General features: G+C 41.5%; 1 protein-coding gene across 3 annotated transcripts in view; it reads left to right on the top strand.

The window, feature by feature from the left end:
• The window catches only part of AKAP13 (A-kinase anchoring protein 13), a 343,718-nt gene that overhangs the window by 145,752 nt on the left and 179,374 nt on the right, over nt 1-18,592 (top strand). For all 3 annotated transcript variants that reach the window (XM_050967379.1, XM_050967378.1, XM_050967380.1), the window contains one exon: nt 9,935-10,118. In XM_050967379.1, coding sequence (XP_050823336.1) covers nt 9,935-10,118 — 184 coding nt within the window. The remainder of the gene's footprint in view (nt 1-9,934; nt 10,119-18,592) is intronic.

The raw sequence follows: 18,592 nt of genomic DNA, 5'->3' as shown, positions 1-18,592 counted from the left end.
TGATACTTCCTGATTGTGTCTAAAGATAGACAAAAGAATGAAATGATTCATACTTCCTACTAAGAGCAATTAAGGAAGTGATGCAGTAACTGAGCATTTCTATAGAGGTAGACTTTGGATATTGGCCTCTCAATCCAGTAAAGTTCTTTGCTTGTTTTTAGATGGTAGGGTTGTCTGTTGAGAATTCCCTATTTCAACTCTTCTCTTCACTGTGCTCCTCCCTCTTTCATTGGCCTGAGGTGCAACTGTCTTTGGAACTAAGGAGAGTGTCATGGAGCTCATCACCACCACTCCCAGAGGAGACAGAAAGGTCACTGAAGAGTGACGCCCAATTATAGCTGGTCAAAATTTTTCAGCTAATCTTTTGCATAAGTGTTAGTGCGGGGGTCAGCAACCTCTCAGGAGTGGTGTGCCAAGTCTTCATTTATTCACTCTAATTTATGGTTTCACGTGCCGGTCATAGATGTTAACGTTTTTAGAAGATCTCTTTCTACAAGTCTATAATATATAACTAAATTATAGTTGCATGTAAAGTAAATAATGTTTTTAAAATGTTAAAGAAGCTTCATTTAAAATTAAATTAAAATGCAGAGCCTGCAGGACAGTGGCCAGGACCTGGGCAGTGTGGGTACCACTGAAAATCAGTTGCCTACCTCTGCGTTAGTGCTTAAACTTGGACCACCCTCCCCAGCAGTGGTAACACACCATAGCATTTACATTCTGTGTGATCTTAAAGAAGTATATGCACATTCAAAAAACTGAGCAGTAAATATGTACACATTCTAAAGTGCTTCATAATCTTAAATTATTTTTCTTTCCTGTATTTTGTTAGTTTCTTTTCCCTAGCATGTCAGCATGTTTGACTACTTAAATATGAGAGAGAGAGACTTTTTAAGGATTAGTGAATGGTTTTCCCACTGGTCTTTCATTTTTGCCAAGTTAGGTTCTGCATTCTCTGGGAGCTTCCCGTTATTCAAGGCCAAAAGTGTGCTTTCCCATACAACCAGATCTTTAAAAAAAATCTTTCTCAGTTGCAGGTAACAAACACCTCTAATAGGATTATTTAAAGTATGGATTTTGCAGTGGCCATTGGAGATTTGAAACTGTTCCAGTGGAAGATTTTTTTTTAAAAGATGGAATATGTACCCATTTTATCTCACTGGAGATGATTGCACTGGAGAAATTCACTTAGCCCAAAAAAGAAAGTAATTTTAATTTATTTCAGCCTGGCCTCTCCTCTTTTATCCATCACTCACCTTTCTTTTGATCACTCTTTCTATCTTTCTCCACCATAGGTTAACTTAAAAATTTGATTAAAAAGATTACACATTAATTATACATAAATTATGCATATCATCTGAAAATATTGCAAATTAACCCATTCTTATTTTTTTTTAAATGCTGTATTAGTTTTTTAAAATAATACAACCCCCCCCAAACTATATGATAAAATTAAAAACCTTACAGCCCCAGAACAAAATATATCGAGGAGCACAATTTAATTTAATACATCAATCACTATTCCAGACATTAGGTTAAAGAAACACTTAAATAAAATGTTGGGTTTTTTTAAATTAATTGCGTTTTTAGTATGTTATGTATATCTAGCACAGAGATCGGCAACCTTTGGCCCACAGCCCACCAGGGAAATCCGCTGGTGGGCCGGGCCCGTTTTGTTTACCTGCAGCGTCTGTAGGTTCAGCCGATTGCAGCTCCCACTGGCCGTGGTTCGCTGTTCCAGGCCAATGGGGGCTGCGGGAAGTGGCAGTCAGCACATCCCTCGGCCCGCGCCGCTTCCCTCAGCCCCCATTGGCCTGGGACGGTGAACCATGCCCAGTGGGAGCTGTGATCAGCTGAACTTATGGATGCAGCAGATAAACAAACTGTCCCAGTCTGCCAGGGGCTTTTCCTGATGGGCTGCATGCCAAAGGTTGCTGATCCCTGATCTATCACATCACTAATACGAAATCCCAAAAACCCAACCTGCAGTTACAAGCTTGCTTAGGCCCTGATCCAGTGCCCTTTAAAGTGAACAAAAAGACTGCCTTTGACTTCAGTAGGCTATGGATCAGCCCCTTAGCCCCTGATCCTGCACATGTTTAGCTTTATGCACCATGAGTAGCCTCACTGCTTTAGTGGGGCACTATTCACAGTGCATAAAGCGCTGCAGGGGGAGGGAGAGTCAAGTCTTTTTCAGGATTAAGGCCTTTGATTGTAAAACCTTTTTTGGGGAGGGGGGAAGGATTATGTCTTCATAGGTTTTGTTCAGCACCTCGCACAATGGACCATGGAACCTGATTGGGAACTGTAGATACTGCCGTATAACTAAGTATTGTTAATTATATCAATAGCAGTTGTAGGAGAAACAGAGGAAGTCTGCTCTGAAGTCTTCCTTATTACAAAAGTTTTCAGTGCAACTCTAAATTGTTTATCAATGGCCTTATCTTGTAACATATTCCTAATGTCCACTCTTATTTAAGGCAGTGTTCCTGTCCAAATTTCTGATTTGTTCCTAGATTTCTCCTCTGATTTCTGATCCTGCTTCATCAGGATGAGATATTTAGCAATAATCCTTTCAGTAATTTTGAATGCTACAGTTTGATCACCTGCAAAGTGTTTTTTTCTCTAGCGTTTATAAAAAAATCAATCTCTTTAGCCTTTCCTCATGACAAATGCTCTTAAAAGGTGTAATCATGTTTCATGCTCAAGTCAGTACTATATTCTTGAGAAAAGGTGGCACAATAACTTGCCTCTAAGCTATAGCCTGCAGAACCAATTAGAAAGTAGGAGAAGGACTGTTAATGTACAATCTGTGTAAGTTTTGAGCATGAGTTGGTCATGTTCTTGCAAAATGGTTCATTTTTACAATCACAATTCTACTTCTGCCCCCCACCAAATGGGCTTCCATCTCAGAATGCAGACTATTCTCCTGACATCAGCCTTGCCAGCTGTGAATTGGTAAGAGTTGTGTAAGCACTAGACAGCCTGCTCTCTGGTAGTGAAGGAAGTGCAAAGAAACAGACTCACAGCCAGACCATCTGATGTTGAGTAGATCAGTAAATGAATTGATTCCCTCCCCTTCTCGCTGCACTCTGCTTGATTCAGGAAGTTTACAAGCAATTTAGGTGCAGCCTTCTATGTTTGATTCTTGTTTCTATCAAATACATTTCTTGTAAGCTATATGGGCAAAGATTTTTCGCAATATTAAAGGTTTTCTTTCCATTCCGACATGTAGTAAACTAATAACAAAGATCCAACCCTATAGTTAAAGTCTGACAAATGAGGGATATTTTCATATTGACTTCTTTCAATATCGTACTTGCAGTAGTACCTTCAATAGATTCGTAATACTTCTGGAGATTCCTTGTGGTTACCAAACAGCACTGAGACAAGGTAACTCCTCACTGAGAGGATAAGGAGAAACAATTCTGAGAGCCAGACAACGTTCCTCTTTATAAACTACAGAACACTGGACCCTGGTTGTGGACTGCTGACTCAAAGCCTGTACTTATTTGACAAAACACTTGAACATGTTTTAACTTTAGGTACGTGCTTAAGTCCCATTGACTTCAAGAATTTGTATCACTTTCCAGGCACTCTGCATGATAAACATTCATTTGCAATATTTTCTTAAGAAAAATGCACAGACTGATGCTGTGAGATAGCTAGGAAGGAGGGGAAAATCTAGAACAAGATACTTTAACTCTTACTCATTCTGTGCATCATCTGAAATTATCTAAATAATTTGTTTGACTAGAATTGCATTAAGTTTTTGATAACCAGGCATACAAAATCACCACTATATGACTGTCCTAAATCACGTAAGCGCATAATGCAACATTCGTGTCAGAGTGGCAAGGAGATACCCTTCTAAAAGCTTTTGTTTTTAAATACTAGAGGGAAAGAAAAATCAGAAGAGACGAGCGTATGAAGATGATATGGGGAAAAGAGAGAGAGGAATGTTACAAGGCTAGAATAATGAGAATCATTTAGAAGCAACTGACCCTTGTCCAAGTGCATAAAAGAGGTGTGGTTAATGTGACCAGCAAGATAAATTTTATAGGACTTGCTGAGTCAATCTTCTGTGTGAATGTACTCAAAGTAAAGCTTTAATAAAAGGTTACCAGATTTAAATGTCTTTTGTTGGATTATGCAAAAGCAAATGGTTGGAATATAGCTATTTCCAGAATAGATTATACCTATTGCTGTATGAATGGCATTATCCTGATAAGAATAAATTCAGCCATCAATAGAAATTAAAAGGAGATAATATGCAAACACAGTGCACCTCTCTGTACTGTTACATTTGCATCAGCCAAGTATGTGCTGGTGGCATTGCCTGATTCAAAGCAAGAAGCAATCATGTGGATTAGGGGTAGAAATTGGAATGGGACTTGATGGACTGAAATCATCCTAACCTTATTCCCACAAAAAAGGAAGAGGTCTTACTGATATGCTTGTCTTGATTATGCCTGTACAATCCTTTCTCAAGCTGAGATGAGAGAAGTCTCTCTGGTGATACCACTACACTGCAGAAGACAGAATATTGTTGTGGCAGCGGTAAAATGGATGTTGGTAGTGGTTGAAGGGGACGGTGGGCTTTCTGGATCAGTGGTCGCTGTTCATATTGTAATTTCAGGTTCAGAGGCTTAAATCTATCCATCTTCCACATGTTTTGATAGTTTCCCTTCACTCATTTCTCTGGAGTAGCTACCAGTAATGCTTGAGCTTTAACTACAGACTTTCATATTAATTTGCAGTCCACTCCCTCACATTCCGCTTTTGTTGTATGTTGCAGTAAAATAACTGCGTGTAATAGGTCATCTTTCTTGTGTCAACAGCATGGCATTGTGCATGTGGTCTTACCATTTCAAACCAATGAGAACCTGGACAGTGAAGGAAAACGTTTTTCAGAACAAAATGCAAGATATCTTCAGCAATGGGAGGAGAAAGTGAGGGGCTGGAAAGTTGCAAGCGAAATAAAATTATTTTTTGTACAAGTGGTCTCTGCCCCCTAGTCCATCCATCCCAAACCTACTCCTCAAAAAGAGATTCTGTAACTGAGATATCAAAGCCATTCCCAATTCCCTTTAAAATAAGTAGGAACTGAGGCATTTCAGTCCCATACACTGCTTTGAAAATCACAGTTTAAAAAAAAATTACCCACAAATCAATTATTTTCAGCTGAGTGGGTGTTTCATCTATCAACACTTTAAGGCACAACATCCCTCTGTCTTGACCCTCCTCTTCTAAAGTTGCCAGTTCAGGTGGTCATCTGGGACTTACTAATCTGTGATGATAACATGTTTCCATTTCCCTCTCCCACTGAGGTGTGAGGTTTGAGCTGGGTGAGAGGGTAGTTTCCACAGAGGGAGGAGTGCAGGGGTGGAAGCCAGATTTGATGGGGAGTTCCACAATCACTCACTCTGTACCTCTTCATGGGAAGCGTGGTTTGTTTTTTTTTTCCCCCTCCTTTCAATCAAGTTCATTAAAAATGAAGCCCCTGGCTCAGGGAACACTGTGTATATTCTCAGATCTGTCATAATCATGCTTTTTCTTCCTCAGTGGCTATTTGTTGCTGGTTAAAAGCACCTTAAACCTTAATCCTGTCCGTTAACAAAGTGAGTTTGACAGTTTTCCGTGGAAAGTTGATCCTTAGTTACCCAGCTTAACTGCCTGCTTATTTATCTGCCACAACTGCCAAAAACAAAACAAAAAAACCCCTTGCACTCTAAAATCTTGCATTCATTGCCAGCTGGATTAAAGTACTCTTTCATTATGGGGCAGTAATCATATGTTTTAAACCTTGCCTATTACTAGGAGACATAGAAGGAACAAAATAGTCTTGACCTCCCAGTATTGCATGTACTTTATTTCTGTAATTCTCTAATTGCAAAGGGCTTTGTGTTACCACTTTATGGGCTGCTTGGTGATTCTGCAGACCCCTGCTACATTTCTGCTTTCAGCCATTTATGATGGAAAACAGCTACAGCTAATCCATGCTAAAGGCTGCGTAACTCTTCCATGCTTGGGATGCTCATTCTGCACCATGCCAACCTGTTCAAACAAACCTCTGCCTGAATTTCTAAAGTCCAGTGCCTTAAGATTCCCCTGTTGGTAGGCAAAAAAACAAAAAAGGAGAAATAGCTTCATTTTTACTTTGCCCCTTTTTCCCCATTCCTCCCAAGGTCTGATGCAAATAGGCTATAAACTTGCTTTGAGCAGCCATCACAGTGACAGATGCATTTTTATTTTGGAAAGTTAATCCAGTTCACAGATGGCACATCCCTTTTAACACTAGCCATGTAAGTTCTGTATTGTCTGTCGCTGAAAATGTGTTCAGCTCAGACTCCTGCCCTGAGCTCTCACAGTTGTTGCGTGTACAGTACTTTGTCTCTTGGCTGCCATCATTAATACTTGTCTGTCTTAGGATGGCTTGATGCCAGTTCACATAGTAGTCAGATCCTTAGACTCTGAGGCTGGATGGTGAGGTTTTTTTGTTTAATGTGCTCGACATGGCAAGTGCCATCTCTTCTGGTAAAAGACTACACTCTCTCATGTTGGTACTCAGAGGCATTAGTGTAGCATGTATGGATCCTTACGTGTAAGGGTAGTATCCAAACACAGGAAACACACAAATCTAAGATCTTCTATATGACTTGCTGTTTGTATTGTAATAAGTTGGGTACAATTTTCAAATCAGACTTAAGCATGGATGAAGACTGTCATTTTTTAAAATGGGACTTGGGCTCCTAAATCACATAGGTGTGTTTGAAAATTTTACCTGTTTAAAAAAAAATGTGATTAAAAACTGTCTTCAGAGACATAGCATAGATGTCCCAATTCGGCACAGGAATAAGCTATACTCGTATGATTTTATACCACTGTAACTGCATCCACAATAGGAGGGTTGTTTTGCTTTAGTATACTAGTGCAGTTAAAGAGGTACAATATTTATGTGTAGACAAGCCCCTAGGAAGATCATTTTTGAATCTACTGTTCTCCTCTCTGGAAAAGTTCCTCCCACAGCAACTTTTCTACTGTCTCCTCAGGCCCCATTTCCCTTCCTGTACAGTCGGCCATCTTTTTTTTTCCTGACTTACTAAGATACCTTGTCTTCCCATTCATCTATAAAGTGCCATGCTGTAGCATGTTCTACTAATGTTCCTCTCTTCGCTCTTTCACAGGCTACAAGTATTTTGTCTGAGCAAGCTCGGTTATGTCCTTTCTCTAATCAGATGGAACCACCATTCACACATGCTCATATATTTGGCAGGGTGTGATTTTCTTTTAATCAGGAGGAGGCTGGGATTGGGGTGGTGTGTAGTGGGTGTGGGGGCAAGGGGGTAGGGAGAAAGCAGGTTGGCAAAGCCCTAATTTGAAGTTGTATGGTAGACTGTGCCAGGAAGCTTTTGGTACTTGAATACAGATTAGGCTCTGCAGGAGCTGAGCCAGCCAAGAAACTCAGCAAAAGCTACGTGGCAAAAAGCAGAGGCATGGCTGTTTTGTTTTGTTTTTTGACTAAACACCTTAATGATGTCCCTTAAAACCCAGCTGAACAAAGGAATTAGCAGTTTGTACTGTGGCATCCTTCAAAAATGTGCTTGAGAGAAATTACCTGATTAAATCTTAGAAGTATATGCACTCACATTATAACCTGATCTGTTGGTTTAGTTGTTCACGATATTAATAAGCCTATACATTTTTACTACAATATTCAGGGTGTTTCGCTGAATCTATTCACGTGTTTGGCTTACTGCAGTCTAAAGGGTGCCTTTTAAAGCTACGCCAATCAATGCTGAAACCCTTTGTTAATTTTCAAGAACAAATCTTTAAGTTGTTTTTTTTTCCCTCTTCTTGCAGATTTTAAAATCCAAATGTCCATGTTCTGAGTACAGATATCACAAATGCTTTGATCTCCAAATACTGTATTTCAGTGTTTCCCAAACTTGGGATGCCGCTTGTGCAGAGAGAGCCCCTGGTGGACTGGGCCGGTTTGTTTACCTGCAACGTCCGCAGGTTCGGCTGATGGCTGCTCCCGCTGGCCGCGATTTGCCAATGGGAGCTGCTGGAAGCAGCAGCCAGTACGTCCCTCGGCCTGCACCGCTTCCAGCAGCTCCCATTGGCCTGGAGCAGCGAACTGCAGCCAGTGGGAGCCGCGATCGGCTGGACCTGCGGATGCAGCAGGTAAACAAACTGGCCCGATCCGCCAGAGACTTTTCCTACAGAACTGGCGTTCCAAGTTTGGGAAACACTGCTGTATTTCGCAATGCATCTGGAACTCATTTCTGGTTGTTACTGTTCAGAGCAAGGTTCTAGGGCTTCAGTTCTTTGAATAAGGGTTTATTTCTCAGAGATGAAAGCTTAGACAGTGTTATTTTAAATCAAATTATAAGACCATGATTGTTAAATGTAAAAGGCGGGGGGGGAGGGGAGGGTGGGAGGAGTACACCCATCTTACAAATGCTGCTACTCAGAATTATACAGCTTCTGTGTAATGCTGTGTCTGCTGAGATGGGCACCCTAAAAGCTTGTCTAAGGCCTAATCAAATTAGAAAAATAAAGTCCTCACTTTTTACTTTCTTTGAGAAAGTGTAGACTGTCCTCTTTTTATAGCTGCTCCAGATTTATGTCTTCAGTTTAGCATTTTTGCTGTGCCTAGGGAGAATCTGTGTTATTAAACACCAAATTTGGCAGTGCCAGAAAGATAATTCAGTCTTTTGTGGGAGAAAAGTACCAGCAACTACAGACAAACACAGCCTACTTGAACTTACTGAGCTTCTATTTAGAGATAGTTAAATAGTCCACATATCAAGCCCATGTAGGAACTGCACCCTTTCTCATTGGCTTCTGCAGTAGGTCTGATCCTGAGAGGTCTTGAGCACTCACAACTTCCATTAAAATTACTGTGGCAGGGCCCTACCAAATTCATGGTCCATTTTGGTCAGTTTCAGTCATAGGAATTTAAAAATAGTAAATTTCATGATTTCAGCTATTTAAATCTGAAATTTCACAGTGTTGTAATTGTAGGGTCCTGACCTATAAAGGAGTTTTGAGAGAGTCGCAAAGTTATTGTAGAGGGATTGCGGTACTGCTGCCCTTACTGTGGTGTTGCTGCTGGCCGTGGCGCTGCGTTCAGAGCAGGGCAGCTGGAGAGCAGCAGCTGCTGTCCAGGAACCCAGCTCTGAAGACAGAGTCACTGCCAGCAGCAGTGCAAAAATAAGGATGACATAGTATGGTATTGCCACCCTTGCTTCTGTGCTGCTGCCTGCAGCTCTGGGCCCTTGGTAAGCAGCCGCCATTCTCCAGCCACTCAGCTCTGAAGGCAGCAGTGCAGAAGCGAGGGTGGCATGATATGGCATTGCTACTCTTACTTCTGCACTGCTGCTGGCGGGGCGCTGCCTTTAGATCTGGGTGCCCGACCAATAGCTGCCCCTCTCCAGCTGCCCAGATCTGAAGGCAGCGCAGAAGTAAGGGTGGCAATACCGTGACCTCCCCTGAAAGAACCTTGCAACACTCCTGCAATTCCCTCTTCGGTCAGGACTCCCAATTGGAGAAATGCTGGTCTCCCCCATAACAGTATAGGGTAAAAGCACATAAAAGACCAGATTTCACGGGGAAGACCAGATTTCATGGTCCGTGACGCCTTTTTTATGGCCGTGAATTTGGTAGGACCCTGCGCTGTGGTGATCCCCTCGCTCTGAAGTGCCAGCCTCTCCTGAATGTGAACAGCCAGCCTTTGCATATGTTTTTCCAGGTGCTTCAGTGTTTGGGTTGCCTGGCTTTTTGGCTCTGAGAGACTGCTAGTTTTGTGCCAACCATTGTACTGTATTTTGCATCAGTGTGGCTCAACTCCAGTAGCTAGGATGTGGGGAAGTGGCATTCATCTAATCCATAATCTGCACGTTTCATTTTCTTTTTTCTTTCTTCCCAGAGAGTAGCCCCCGGGAGACATTGTTGCATTTTGCAGTGAGGCTGGGCCTTCTGAGGTTGACATGGTTTCTGCTACAGCAGCCAGGTGGAAGAGGAGCTCTTTGCATCCGCAACAACGAAGGGGCTACACCTGTGAGCTTAGCCTCAGAGCGGGGCTATCAGAAGCTGCATCAGCTTTTGACACAGTAAGAATAATTTTTCTGAGTTCCTGTGTTGGCTTTCCATCCCCTGCAGCATCCTTGCCTGTATTGTGCATAATTATTTGAATAACATGAATCCAAGTCCTGTTCTTTGCAATTAGGTGCAGTTTTTGTTGTTAACTCTTTATTTTTGTCTTTGTTGCTGGAAAGAGTTGGGCAGGACCTCTAGGTTTATGGGAAATGCAATAGTCATGTTATATTCTCATTTCTATTTTTGTTGCACAGTCGTCTGTTTACAGTTGTCACCTCATTTTTTGTAACAATGTTAGAGTTAAACCTTATGCAAACGCAAGTGAAGAAGTTTTTCCTTGCACAAGTGCCAGATCCCCCAGTGGAAAGCTGATATTGGGAGTTTGGGTGATGTTTTTTGTTTTTCTTTCTGTTAAATATTATTCTCTACCAGTTTTTGCTTAAAACAAGCCGTGCTGATTCTATAGAATAAAATATCATCTTTTATGGAAAAGATATGTATCCCTGAAGGTCTGGGTTGAAATGAACTGTGTGTTTAAAAACAAATTTAGAGGTTTGTGAAGACATAGTGACTAGTCCCAAGTGACCAATCGTGTATATGTGTTTTCACATTTTTTTTTATTGAAGTGCTTTACAAGAATGTTTTGGAGGACTAGAAGTTATTTTTGATACCAGTATATTGAGAGCTCTAATTTCGAAAGCCAAAGCTGATAACACTTATTTAGTCTGTTTGCTTTGAGTGGAATGTTTGTTAAAGCAGGAGAAAAGGTTTTAACCAGTTGCACACTTAATCTATATTGTTATCCATTTTTATTATCTTGATATCTTGTCATCTTAAGCTCTTCTGTCATTAACTTTCCTTTTCTGCTCTGAATTTTTAGACTCCTTTTAAATCTGCATTCAGTTGCCCAATGCCATGTATTGTGTTAATGTTATTAAACACCAGTGCATGTTGTTGGGCATAATGTCTTCATTCTCCATTATTATTACTGCTACTACTGTTGTTGTTGTTTTAGGAGATGGGGGAGAATAATTCTCAAAGCTGAAAGTCAGTCTTGTGATATATGGTGCTGAAGTCATTGAATTGAATCTTCCATCTCACAAGTTTCAAAATTTTCTATCAACACCATGTTAAAGTAGAGAGAGAGGGGGAAAAGAAGTTCTGCATTTAGCTTTCATTTAATACCCATCATCTGAGAATAATATGGGGTCATAGAGGTGGGCGTTACACCCGCTTTCCCAAGTGATCTTTTGATACATGAATCATTCTGTGACAATGTTCAATCCCCCTAATTCTCTGATACCCACACACCTCCTGTCTGTATACTGTATTAAAGTTGGAATAAATGGATCAATCCTATAATGTGGTTAGTTAACCATGAAATAAGGTGAAACTCTCGTAAGTGTTTAGATGGTTAGAAATATAACAGGATAGTCAAGAAAGACAGGATGCAGTCAAGAAAATTACATCAGTCAAAACTAAAAGTTCTCAGTCCTTAGATTTTTGACAGTATCCCTCTAGTGTTACTGTTTTTCCCTGGAAAGTGATTCTGACCTAAGACAAGAGGCCTTGTGATGGCCTTGTAGTTCACCTGTGAAAGTAAAAGACCAAATTTCAGTTATGCTACCAATATGATCTGAATTCCTGTTATCCCTATTATTTCCTCAAAGTTTACTTAGCTTCAGCAACAAGATACTGAATACCCCTCTTAGCCTGACTAGTGAGGACATAACGTGTGGATATATTATTATTTGTACTACTGTAGTGCCTACGAACCTTAGTTGTGGACCAGGACCCCTTTGTGTTAAAACAAATAATACAAAAAAGACAGTCTCTGCCTCAAAGAGGATTAAGGCCTTGTGTACATGGTGGGGTTAATTTGCATTGAATTGACACTAGTTGGCATGCAATATGCAAGCCGTACTAATAACGTGCACACAGGTCAACAGACTTGGGCTCATCTTACTGTGATTAAAAATAGTTGTGTAGATGTTGTGACTTGGGCATTGAAGCCTAGAGGATAGGCTTCAGAGTCCAAGCTCCAGCCCCAGCATCCGCACAGCTATTTTTAGTGAGATAACGCAAGTCCCATCAGCCTGAGTCTGTTGACCTGGGCTTGGAGACTCACTGCCGCTTGCTGTGTAGACATATCCACTGGGTACGTGGCGTGGGCTTGATGTGTACTAAGTGTGTTGTGTTCTTTGATGTTATCCTATGGTCCTTTTTTGCTTTGCTGCTGAGCTGTATGTGTTCTTGGATTTTTCTGTGTGTGTTGTGGGATGCTTAGCGGAAACCTGTGGAATTCTGGGAAGTGCTCAGATTTTAAAAAAATCCCACGATTCCTCTCTCTCCATCCCTTGGTTCTTCCCTATTTATGAAAAAAACTTTTTTCCTTTTTTGAGCTGTTGCAGTTCTTCATGAAAACAGCCTTAACATTTTCTTTCTCAGAACTCCTGGAGAGTTGTTGCTTTCTTATGTTAACTGGTCCCTGCATCATCTCTTGATATGAGAGGTGTGAGCACAGATTCTTCAAGAGTGAAAGATAGAACTGGATTAGAACAGACAGCACACTAAAACAAAGTGAGATCTTACTGGGAGTGTGAAGAATAAGTCGTAAATCACCTCTGTGCACCTTTGTTTTATCTATAAATAAGGTTTGCAGAATAAAGTTTGCCTCTCTCCTAGTGAAAATGGAGTAATCTATTGCCTGAGGCAGTAATATTTTCCAAAACATCCCATCAGGATTCTCCATTACTGGAGCTCATCCACATTTGCTAAGTATCTGTCTATTTACTAGACATTTTAAATGTGTCTCTCTCATTTGCAGGATACAAATCAGCGACCAAATAATGATCCATCCCCTTCTGAAAACGGCTAGGAAAATAGGCTGGCCTTGAAACCAGCGGTCTCTTAGAGCATTGGTGGGAGCAAATTCCAGATTCGAGGTCCCTTCATTGAGAATGGTTTGCCAGTAGCCCTTTTATGTTTAATTCTGGCCACTGTTAGCTTGAGAGCCTCAGCTAACCTCAGTGGCCATATTATCAAGCAAAGGGAGAGTTGACCTCTAAAGGAATGTGCTTCCCAACATGGGTAAACAAACATGCTAGCTTTGTACAGCCCAGTGTGCTAAAAATAGCAGTGTGGCTGGGGTGGCACAGGCAGCTCCCTGGGCTAGCTGCAGGAGTATGAATCTGCCCAGCCCTCTGAGTATGTAGGCGGGTGGTTAGCTCAAGCAGCTGTGTGTGCCACCATGGCCATACTGCTGTTTTTAGGAAGCTCACTCGAGCACAGCTAGCATGTGATTGTCTCCCAGTCGCTGTGTAGATTATACACGAAGAGCCAGTTCACTCTGGAATGTAGGGGTCACCTGCTTCCTGGCAGTAATTTGGCTGTGTAAGAGGACAGCTGCATTTTACGCTAGCTGATGTTTCCAAATAGAATGCAGTATAGTAATCCAGGTCCACATGTGGAATCTCTCAGCAGCCAGTCATGAGTGTGGCACCATAAAGAAAGAAGTAGGTAAGAAGGATGAAAAGACCCACAAGGAATATCCTTTTTTTTTTTTTCTGTCTCTTATTTTTGGATGCTTACGAGAGAAAGGAGAGATTCAGAGCTTAAACAGTCACTAATTTCTCCCAGAAAACTTTGCAGGATTTTCATTTGAGTCAGTTCTGCATCTGTGGTGTTATCACTGTCTGGTAGGTTTCTTCCCTTCTCTATTATTAATAAAGTCATCAGTGCAGCTAAGGGATCATAGGGAGAGTATTACCCTTCCTTAAAATGTTCTGATAATAGCCAGGTGGCTCAGCATGTGAAGATGTAAATCAGTGCACAGAGAGGCAGGACAAAGTGTGGTTCTTGTCAGAAAATAGATGTAATTTCCAAGTTCATACTGACCCAGGCCCAACTAACAGGAAAAAAAAGATGTTTTGTGAGCATTTTGCAATCCTTGATCTAAAATACATAAGTGGTAAAGTCTGTGCTGTTTCCCGATGAGATGCTTTCAGTAGTGCCTCTGAGATGGGAACTCTTCTAGGTATCTGTACTTGAGTACACGCTTAATTTTAAATATGTGAGTAATCCCATTCCTATTTAGCAAAGGATTTAAGTGTGGGTTTAAAAGTAGGCATGTGTTTAAATACTTTGCTGAATAAGGGCTTTAACTGTGGTCAGGGTAGAAGCTGAAGACATTCTCTTCCCCTCTCTCATCTCCAAATATAACAACAACAATAACAAAAATGAGGATAAATTACTTGACATTTTCATTTATTTTAATGGCTAGATAGTTTTATTAAACTTAACCTATTCCTAACAGGAAAGTTGCCTACTATGTAAATGCACTCCCAGAATCACCACTTATACGCATGTACTGATGTAAGTACCTGGCTTCATATCAGCTCCAGGTTTGTGGCTGTTATACGTAAGCAGGTGGTACTTCTCTGACAGGCTGAAATATCTTTGCCTATGTGCTTGTCCTCAGCCGGATGTGAACTAATAACTTAGAGATGAAAGGTGCCATGTTCTCCTAAGACTGCCTCTTATTGACCCTTCAACTAGGAGGAATGATGTTGGCAGAGTGAGATGCATAAATATTAAGCACGTGGACAGGAGTATACAAAGCATCTCAATTACCAATGGCTAAGAGCGACCATAATTGGAAAAGAGTGGGGGTTGCTTTGAGACTCATGCCCTTCTTCAAAGCTCATGAAATGCTCCCTCCTTCTGATAAGAATATCCGATTTCTTTCCCTCCCAGTGTTGTTGTCTTTCAGTAGACAACTACTGATTTTCTTTCCCTCTCCTAAAGTTTTTTCAGTAGGTTTGATATTACAGGGACACTGCCCAATTTTAAAAACAAGTACTAAAACGTAATTGTCTCTTTGTATTAATATCACCTTATATTATTAAATTCAAAAGAATTTTTAAAATCTGATGTGCTTTTAATGGTGTTGGAGTTATTCTGGATGAAACCATGCAGAGGCATTTGGTAGAGTTTACCATAATGTCAGACTGGCTGATGAGTTGAGTATTAAACTGAGCTGATATGCCCATATATTAAGTGGATAGGCACCACAGTTAGGAGAGGGATCAAAAGGTAAATGTGGAGTTTTCGAATCAGTTGATGTGCCTTACTGGAAACATATCACCCAATGAGAAGATAATTATCAAGCAGATCTAAGTACACATGTTATAACTGCAAAGACTGGGTATGAAACAGGCCATGAAAGGCACGGCATTGGAACCAGAAATTCCAAGGGGGAAATGGCCCTACAGACTTGTCTGGTGATTGCTAACACACACTTTCAGAAGAGGGAAAGTAACATTATAAGGTATGCCAGTGAGAGACACAAGTCCCAAATTGATTTCTGGTTGACAAGAAGAAGCAATAGCTCATGAATAATCAGTTGTAAGGTAATACCTGGCAAGTGCATTGTGAACCAGCACAGACTTATTATGGACTTCAGAATGCAGAGACCTCAGAAACATCTGAACTGTTGGGCGCTGGAAAGGCCGAAGTGGTGGAAACTTAAAGATGGGAATGGAAAAAATCTTTGAACAAGCAGTAATCTATAGACTTCTGGACAACACACAGGGATGTGTGGAAGATAACTGGTACAAACTAAAGTTAATATTGCTGGACATGGCACAAGGAGTCGTAGGAGTGATGGAATCAGTGCCGAAAAGGATAAGAAGGAACACTTTCTGTGATGGAATCATCAAAACAAAGAATCTGTTGAAAAGAAAAAGAAAAAAACAGCAGGCCAGTGGCTTGAACAGTGATAGGATGGTGTATATGAAGGCAAAAAAGGAAGCTAAAAGAAGTGTTACGACAGATAACATTTATGCGTGTGATAACTGACTAGGATACGAGAGAGAAAAAACAATCTGCAAACTCATTAAGGCAAGAGAGAAAATGATGAGGGATGTGAACCAGTTTATGTATATTAGAAATGAACATGGTATATTTCAAACAAATGGTGAATCAATCAGTAAAGTCTGGGGTGGTTATTTTGAAAGAGTGATGAAGGGAGGAACTAAGAACACATAAGCCAAACTTGGGCCTAAAAGATTGCATGCAGGAGGAAGAGGCTTGGGAGGCACATTAGGAGTATGAAAAAGGCGGAAGCTGGGCCAGAAGTAGTACTGGTGGATGGGCTTGAAGTCATTGGGAAGGGAAAGTGTCATGTATTTTACAAGTCTGTTGAATTATATTCATAAGAAAGAGGAAAATGTCTAATGAAATGTGTAAAAGCTACATGTTGCCCATTTTTAAAGATAAAGGAGATATTACACTGCTAATTATTACTCAATTCAGCTGACATCACATGCTTAGAAAGTATGGGAGAAGATTATTGAAAAGCAGTTGCACAGAACAGTCGAAATTTGGAAGGGTCAATATGGACTTAGGCCAGGAAGAAGTAAAATTGATGCCATATTTGCTTTACAAATTCTCATGAAGTTCAGCAAAAAGAGATGGCAACTGGGCATAGTCTTTGTGGACTTAGAGAAGATGTGTGATCATGTACCAAGATCATCAGAGTTTGTGATGGACAGATGTGCTAGAAGGAGGTATTCATTTTATCTGGGTTAGGTGTGATGGCGCGACTACCGTAGTCAAAACCAAATGGGGCTATGCAGAGAATTTCCAGTAAATGTTGTCCTGCACCAGGAATCAGCATTTTTTGTTTACAGTTGTCTTAGATGTGCTAAATGAGAGTGTACAAAGGGAGCCACCTTGGAAATCCTGTTTGTTGATGGCTTAGTGGCATGAACAAAACATTGTGAGACCCTGCAGACCAATTCTGAAAATTTGCAGCACAGTTTTGAGTAGGCAGCACTTAGAGTGAATGTTGATAAGATTAATGCTATTCTGACTGCGGGAGGAGGACCCACCCCCAAAAGATACTACGGGCAGAGAGCTTAGAAGAGTGAAAAAATTTAAATTTCTAGGATTAGTGGTTGTTGACAGTGGTGTCCTCCTGAGTGATGCTCAGCATTGTACCAAAGCTACATGGTGCAAATTGTAGGAGCTAACACCAGTTCTCCTTTATAAAAATATAGCAATAAAGTTAAAGGCTAGAATGCATAAAACTGTAATTTGGCCCCTCCTAACGTATGGGACGGAGACTTAGCCAGCCACAAGAAAAGAAAGTGGTATATTCCCCACTATGGAGATGAACAGGTCCGGTGCAACCATTTAGGCGACCTGGGCGGTTGCCCCTGGGCGCTGGGATTTGGGGGGCGCGATTTCTTCAGCAGTGACCGCGGCCCCCAGATCTTTGGTCACCCTGGTCGCCACCGGCATTTAAGCAGAGGGAGCTGGGGCAGGAGTGCGCAGGAAGGGCTGCCTTCAGCAAGTAAGGGGGGAGGGGCACGCAGGGGAACTCCTCACCCCAGCTCACCCGTGCCGCGCCTCCTCCCCGAGCACGCCGTGGCCGCTTCAGTTCTCCTACCTCCCAGGCTTGCGGCGCCAATCAGCTTAGGCGCTGCAAGCCTGGGAGGCAGGAGAAATGAAGCAGCGATGGTGTGGTAGGGGTGCTCATGTTCGTGCATGGAGCAGGGATGAGCTGGGGTGGAAGGGGTGCCTCAGGGCGGAGGGGTGAGCTGCCATAAGAGGGGCGCCTCAGAGTGGAGGGAGGTAGCTGCCGTAGGGGAGGCACCTCAGGGCAGAGGCAGGGGGAGCTGCCGCGGGGGGACAGGGGGGTGGGGGGACGCAAGGTGGAAGTTTTGCCTAGGGCGCGAAACATCCTTGCACTGGCCCTGGAGATGAAGATGTTGGGATGGTCAAATGGTTGGACAAAAAGAAATGAGATTGTGAGGGGCCTAATGCAGGTTACCCCAATTGAAGGCTACGTTGATAAGGACATGTCTAGTGGAGACCTGGGAGTTATATTGGTAGGATGGCCATTGCATTGATTGTGGATAGAAGACATTCAGGGGGGAGACCAAAGACTCTGTACATGAGCTGGATATTACTGGACCTTAGAGAGACCAATTTGCATGACAGCCAGGTGTACTATCATGAGTTTTAGAAGAGGGCTATAAAAGATCCCAAATAGAGACATGGCAAGAAAGAATAAGAATATACTTTTAACCTTTTTTACTGTTTGTTTCCTATTTTGCACTTCACTTAGCTTGGGCAGACTGATCAGTCTAACTTTTAGTCATAGTTTTTCTTCCCAGCCAGTGAAACTTCCCTGGTCTTGTGCCCTAATACAATGCTGGAGTATTTGTGTTTGCAACAGTACAGAATATTTTTTTTTTTTTTTAAAGTTGCAATTTTAAAAAGTGGAGTCATGGAAACATTTATATATGATCAGAGGTTTAAAGAAACAAACCAAAAAATCATCGTCATTATCGTAATTTGGGCTGAGTCTCCTCTATCTCATATCTTTTATCTGAAGCAGAGCTCTGTGTGACTCAAAAGCTTCTCTCTCACCAGCAGAAATTGGCCCAATAAAAGATATTACCTCACCTGTGTTGTGTCT

The sequence above is a fragment of the Gopherus flavomarginatus genome, chromosome 9, assembly GCF_025201925.1.
Source record: "Gopherus flavomarginatus isolate rGopFla2 chromosome 9, rGopFla2.mat.asm, whole genome shotgun sequence".
NCBI lineage: Eukaryota > Metazoa > Chordata > Testudines > Testudinidae > Gopherus > Gopherus flavomarginatus.
The sequence above is the reverse complement of the archived record's forward strand: the minus strand, read 5'-3'. Positions and strand labels throughout refer to the sequence as shown.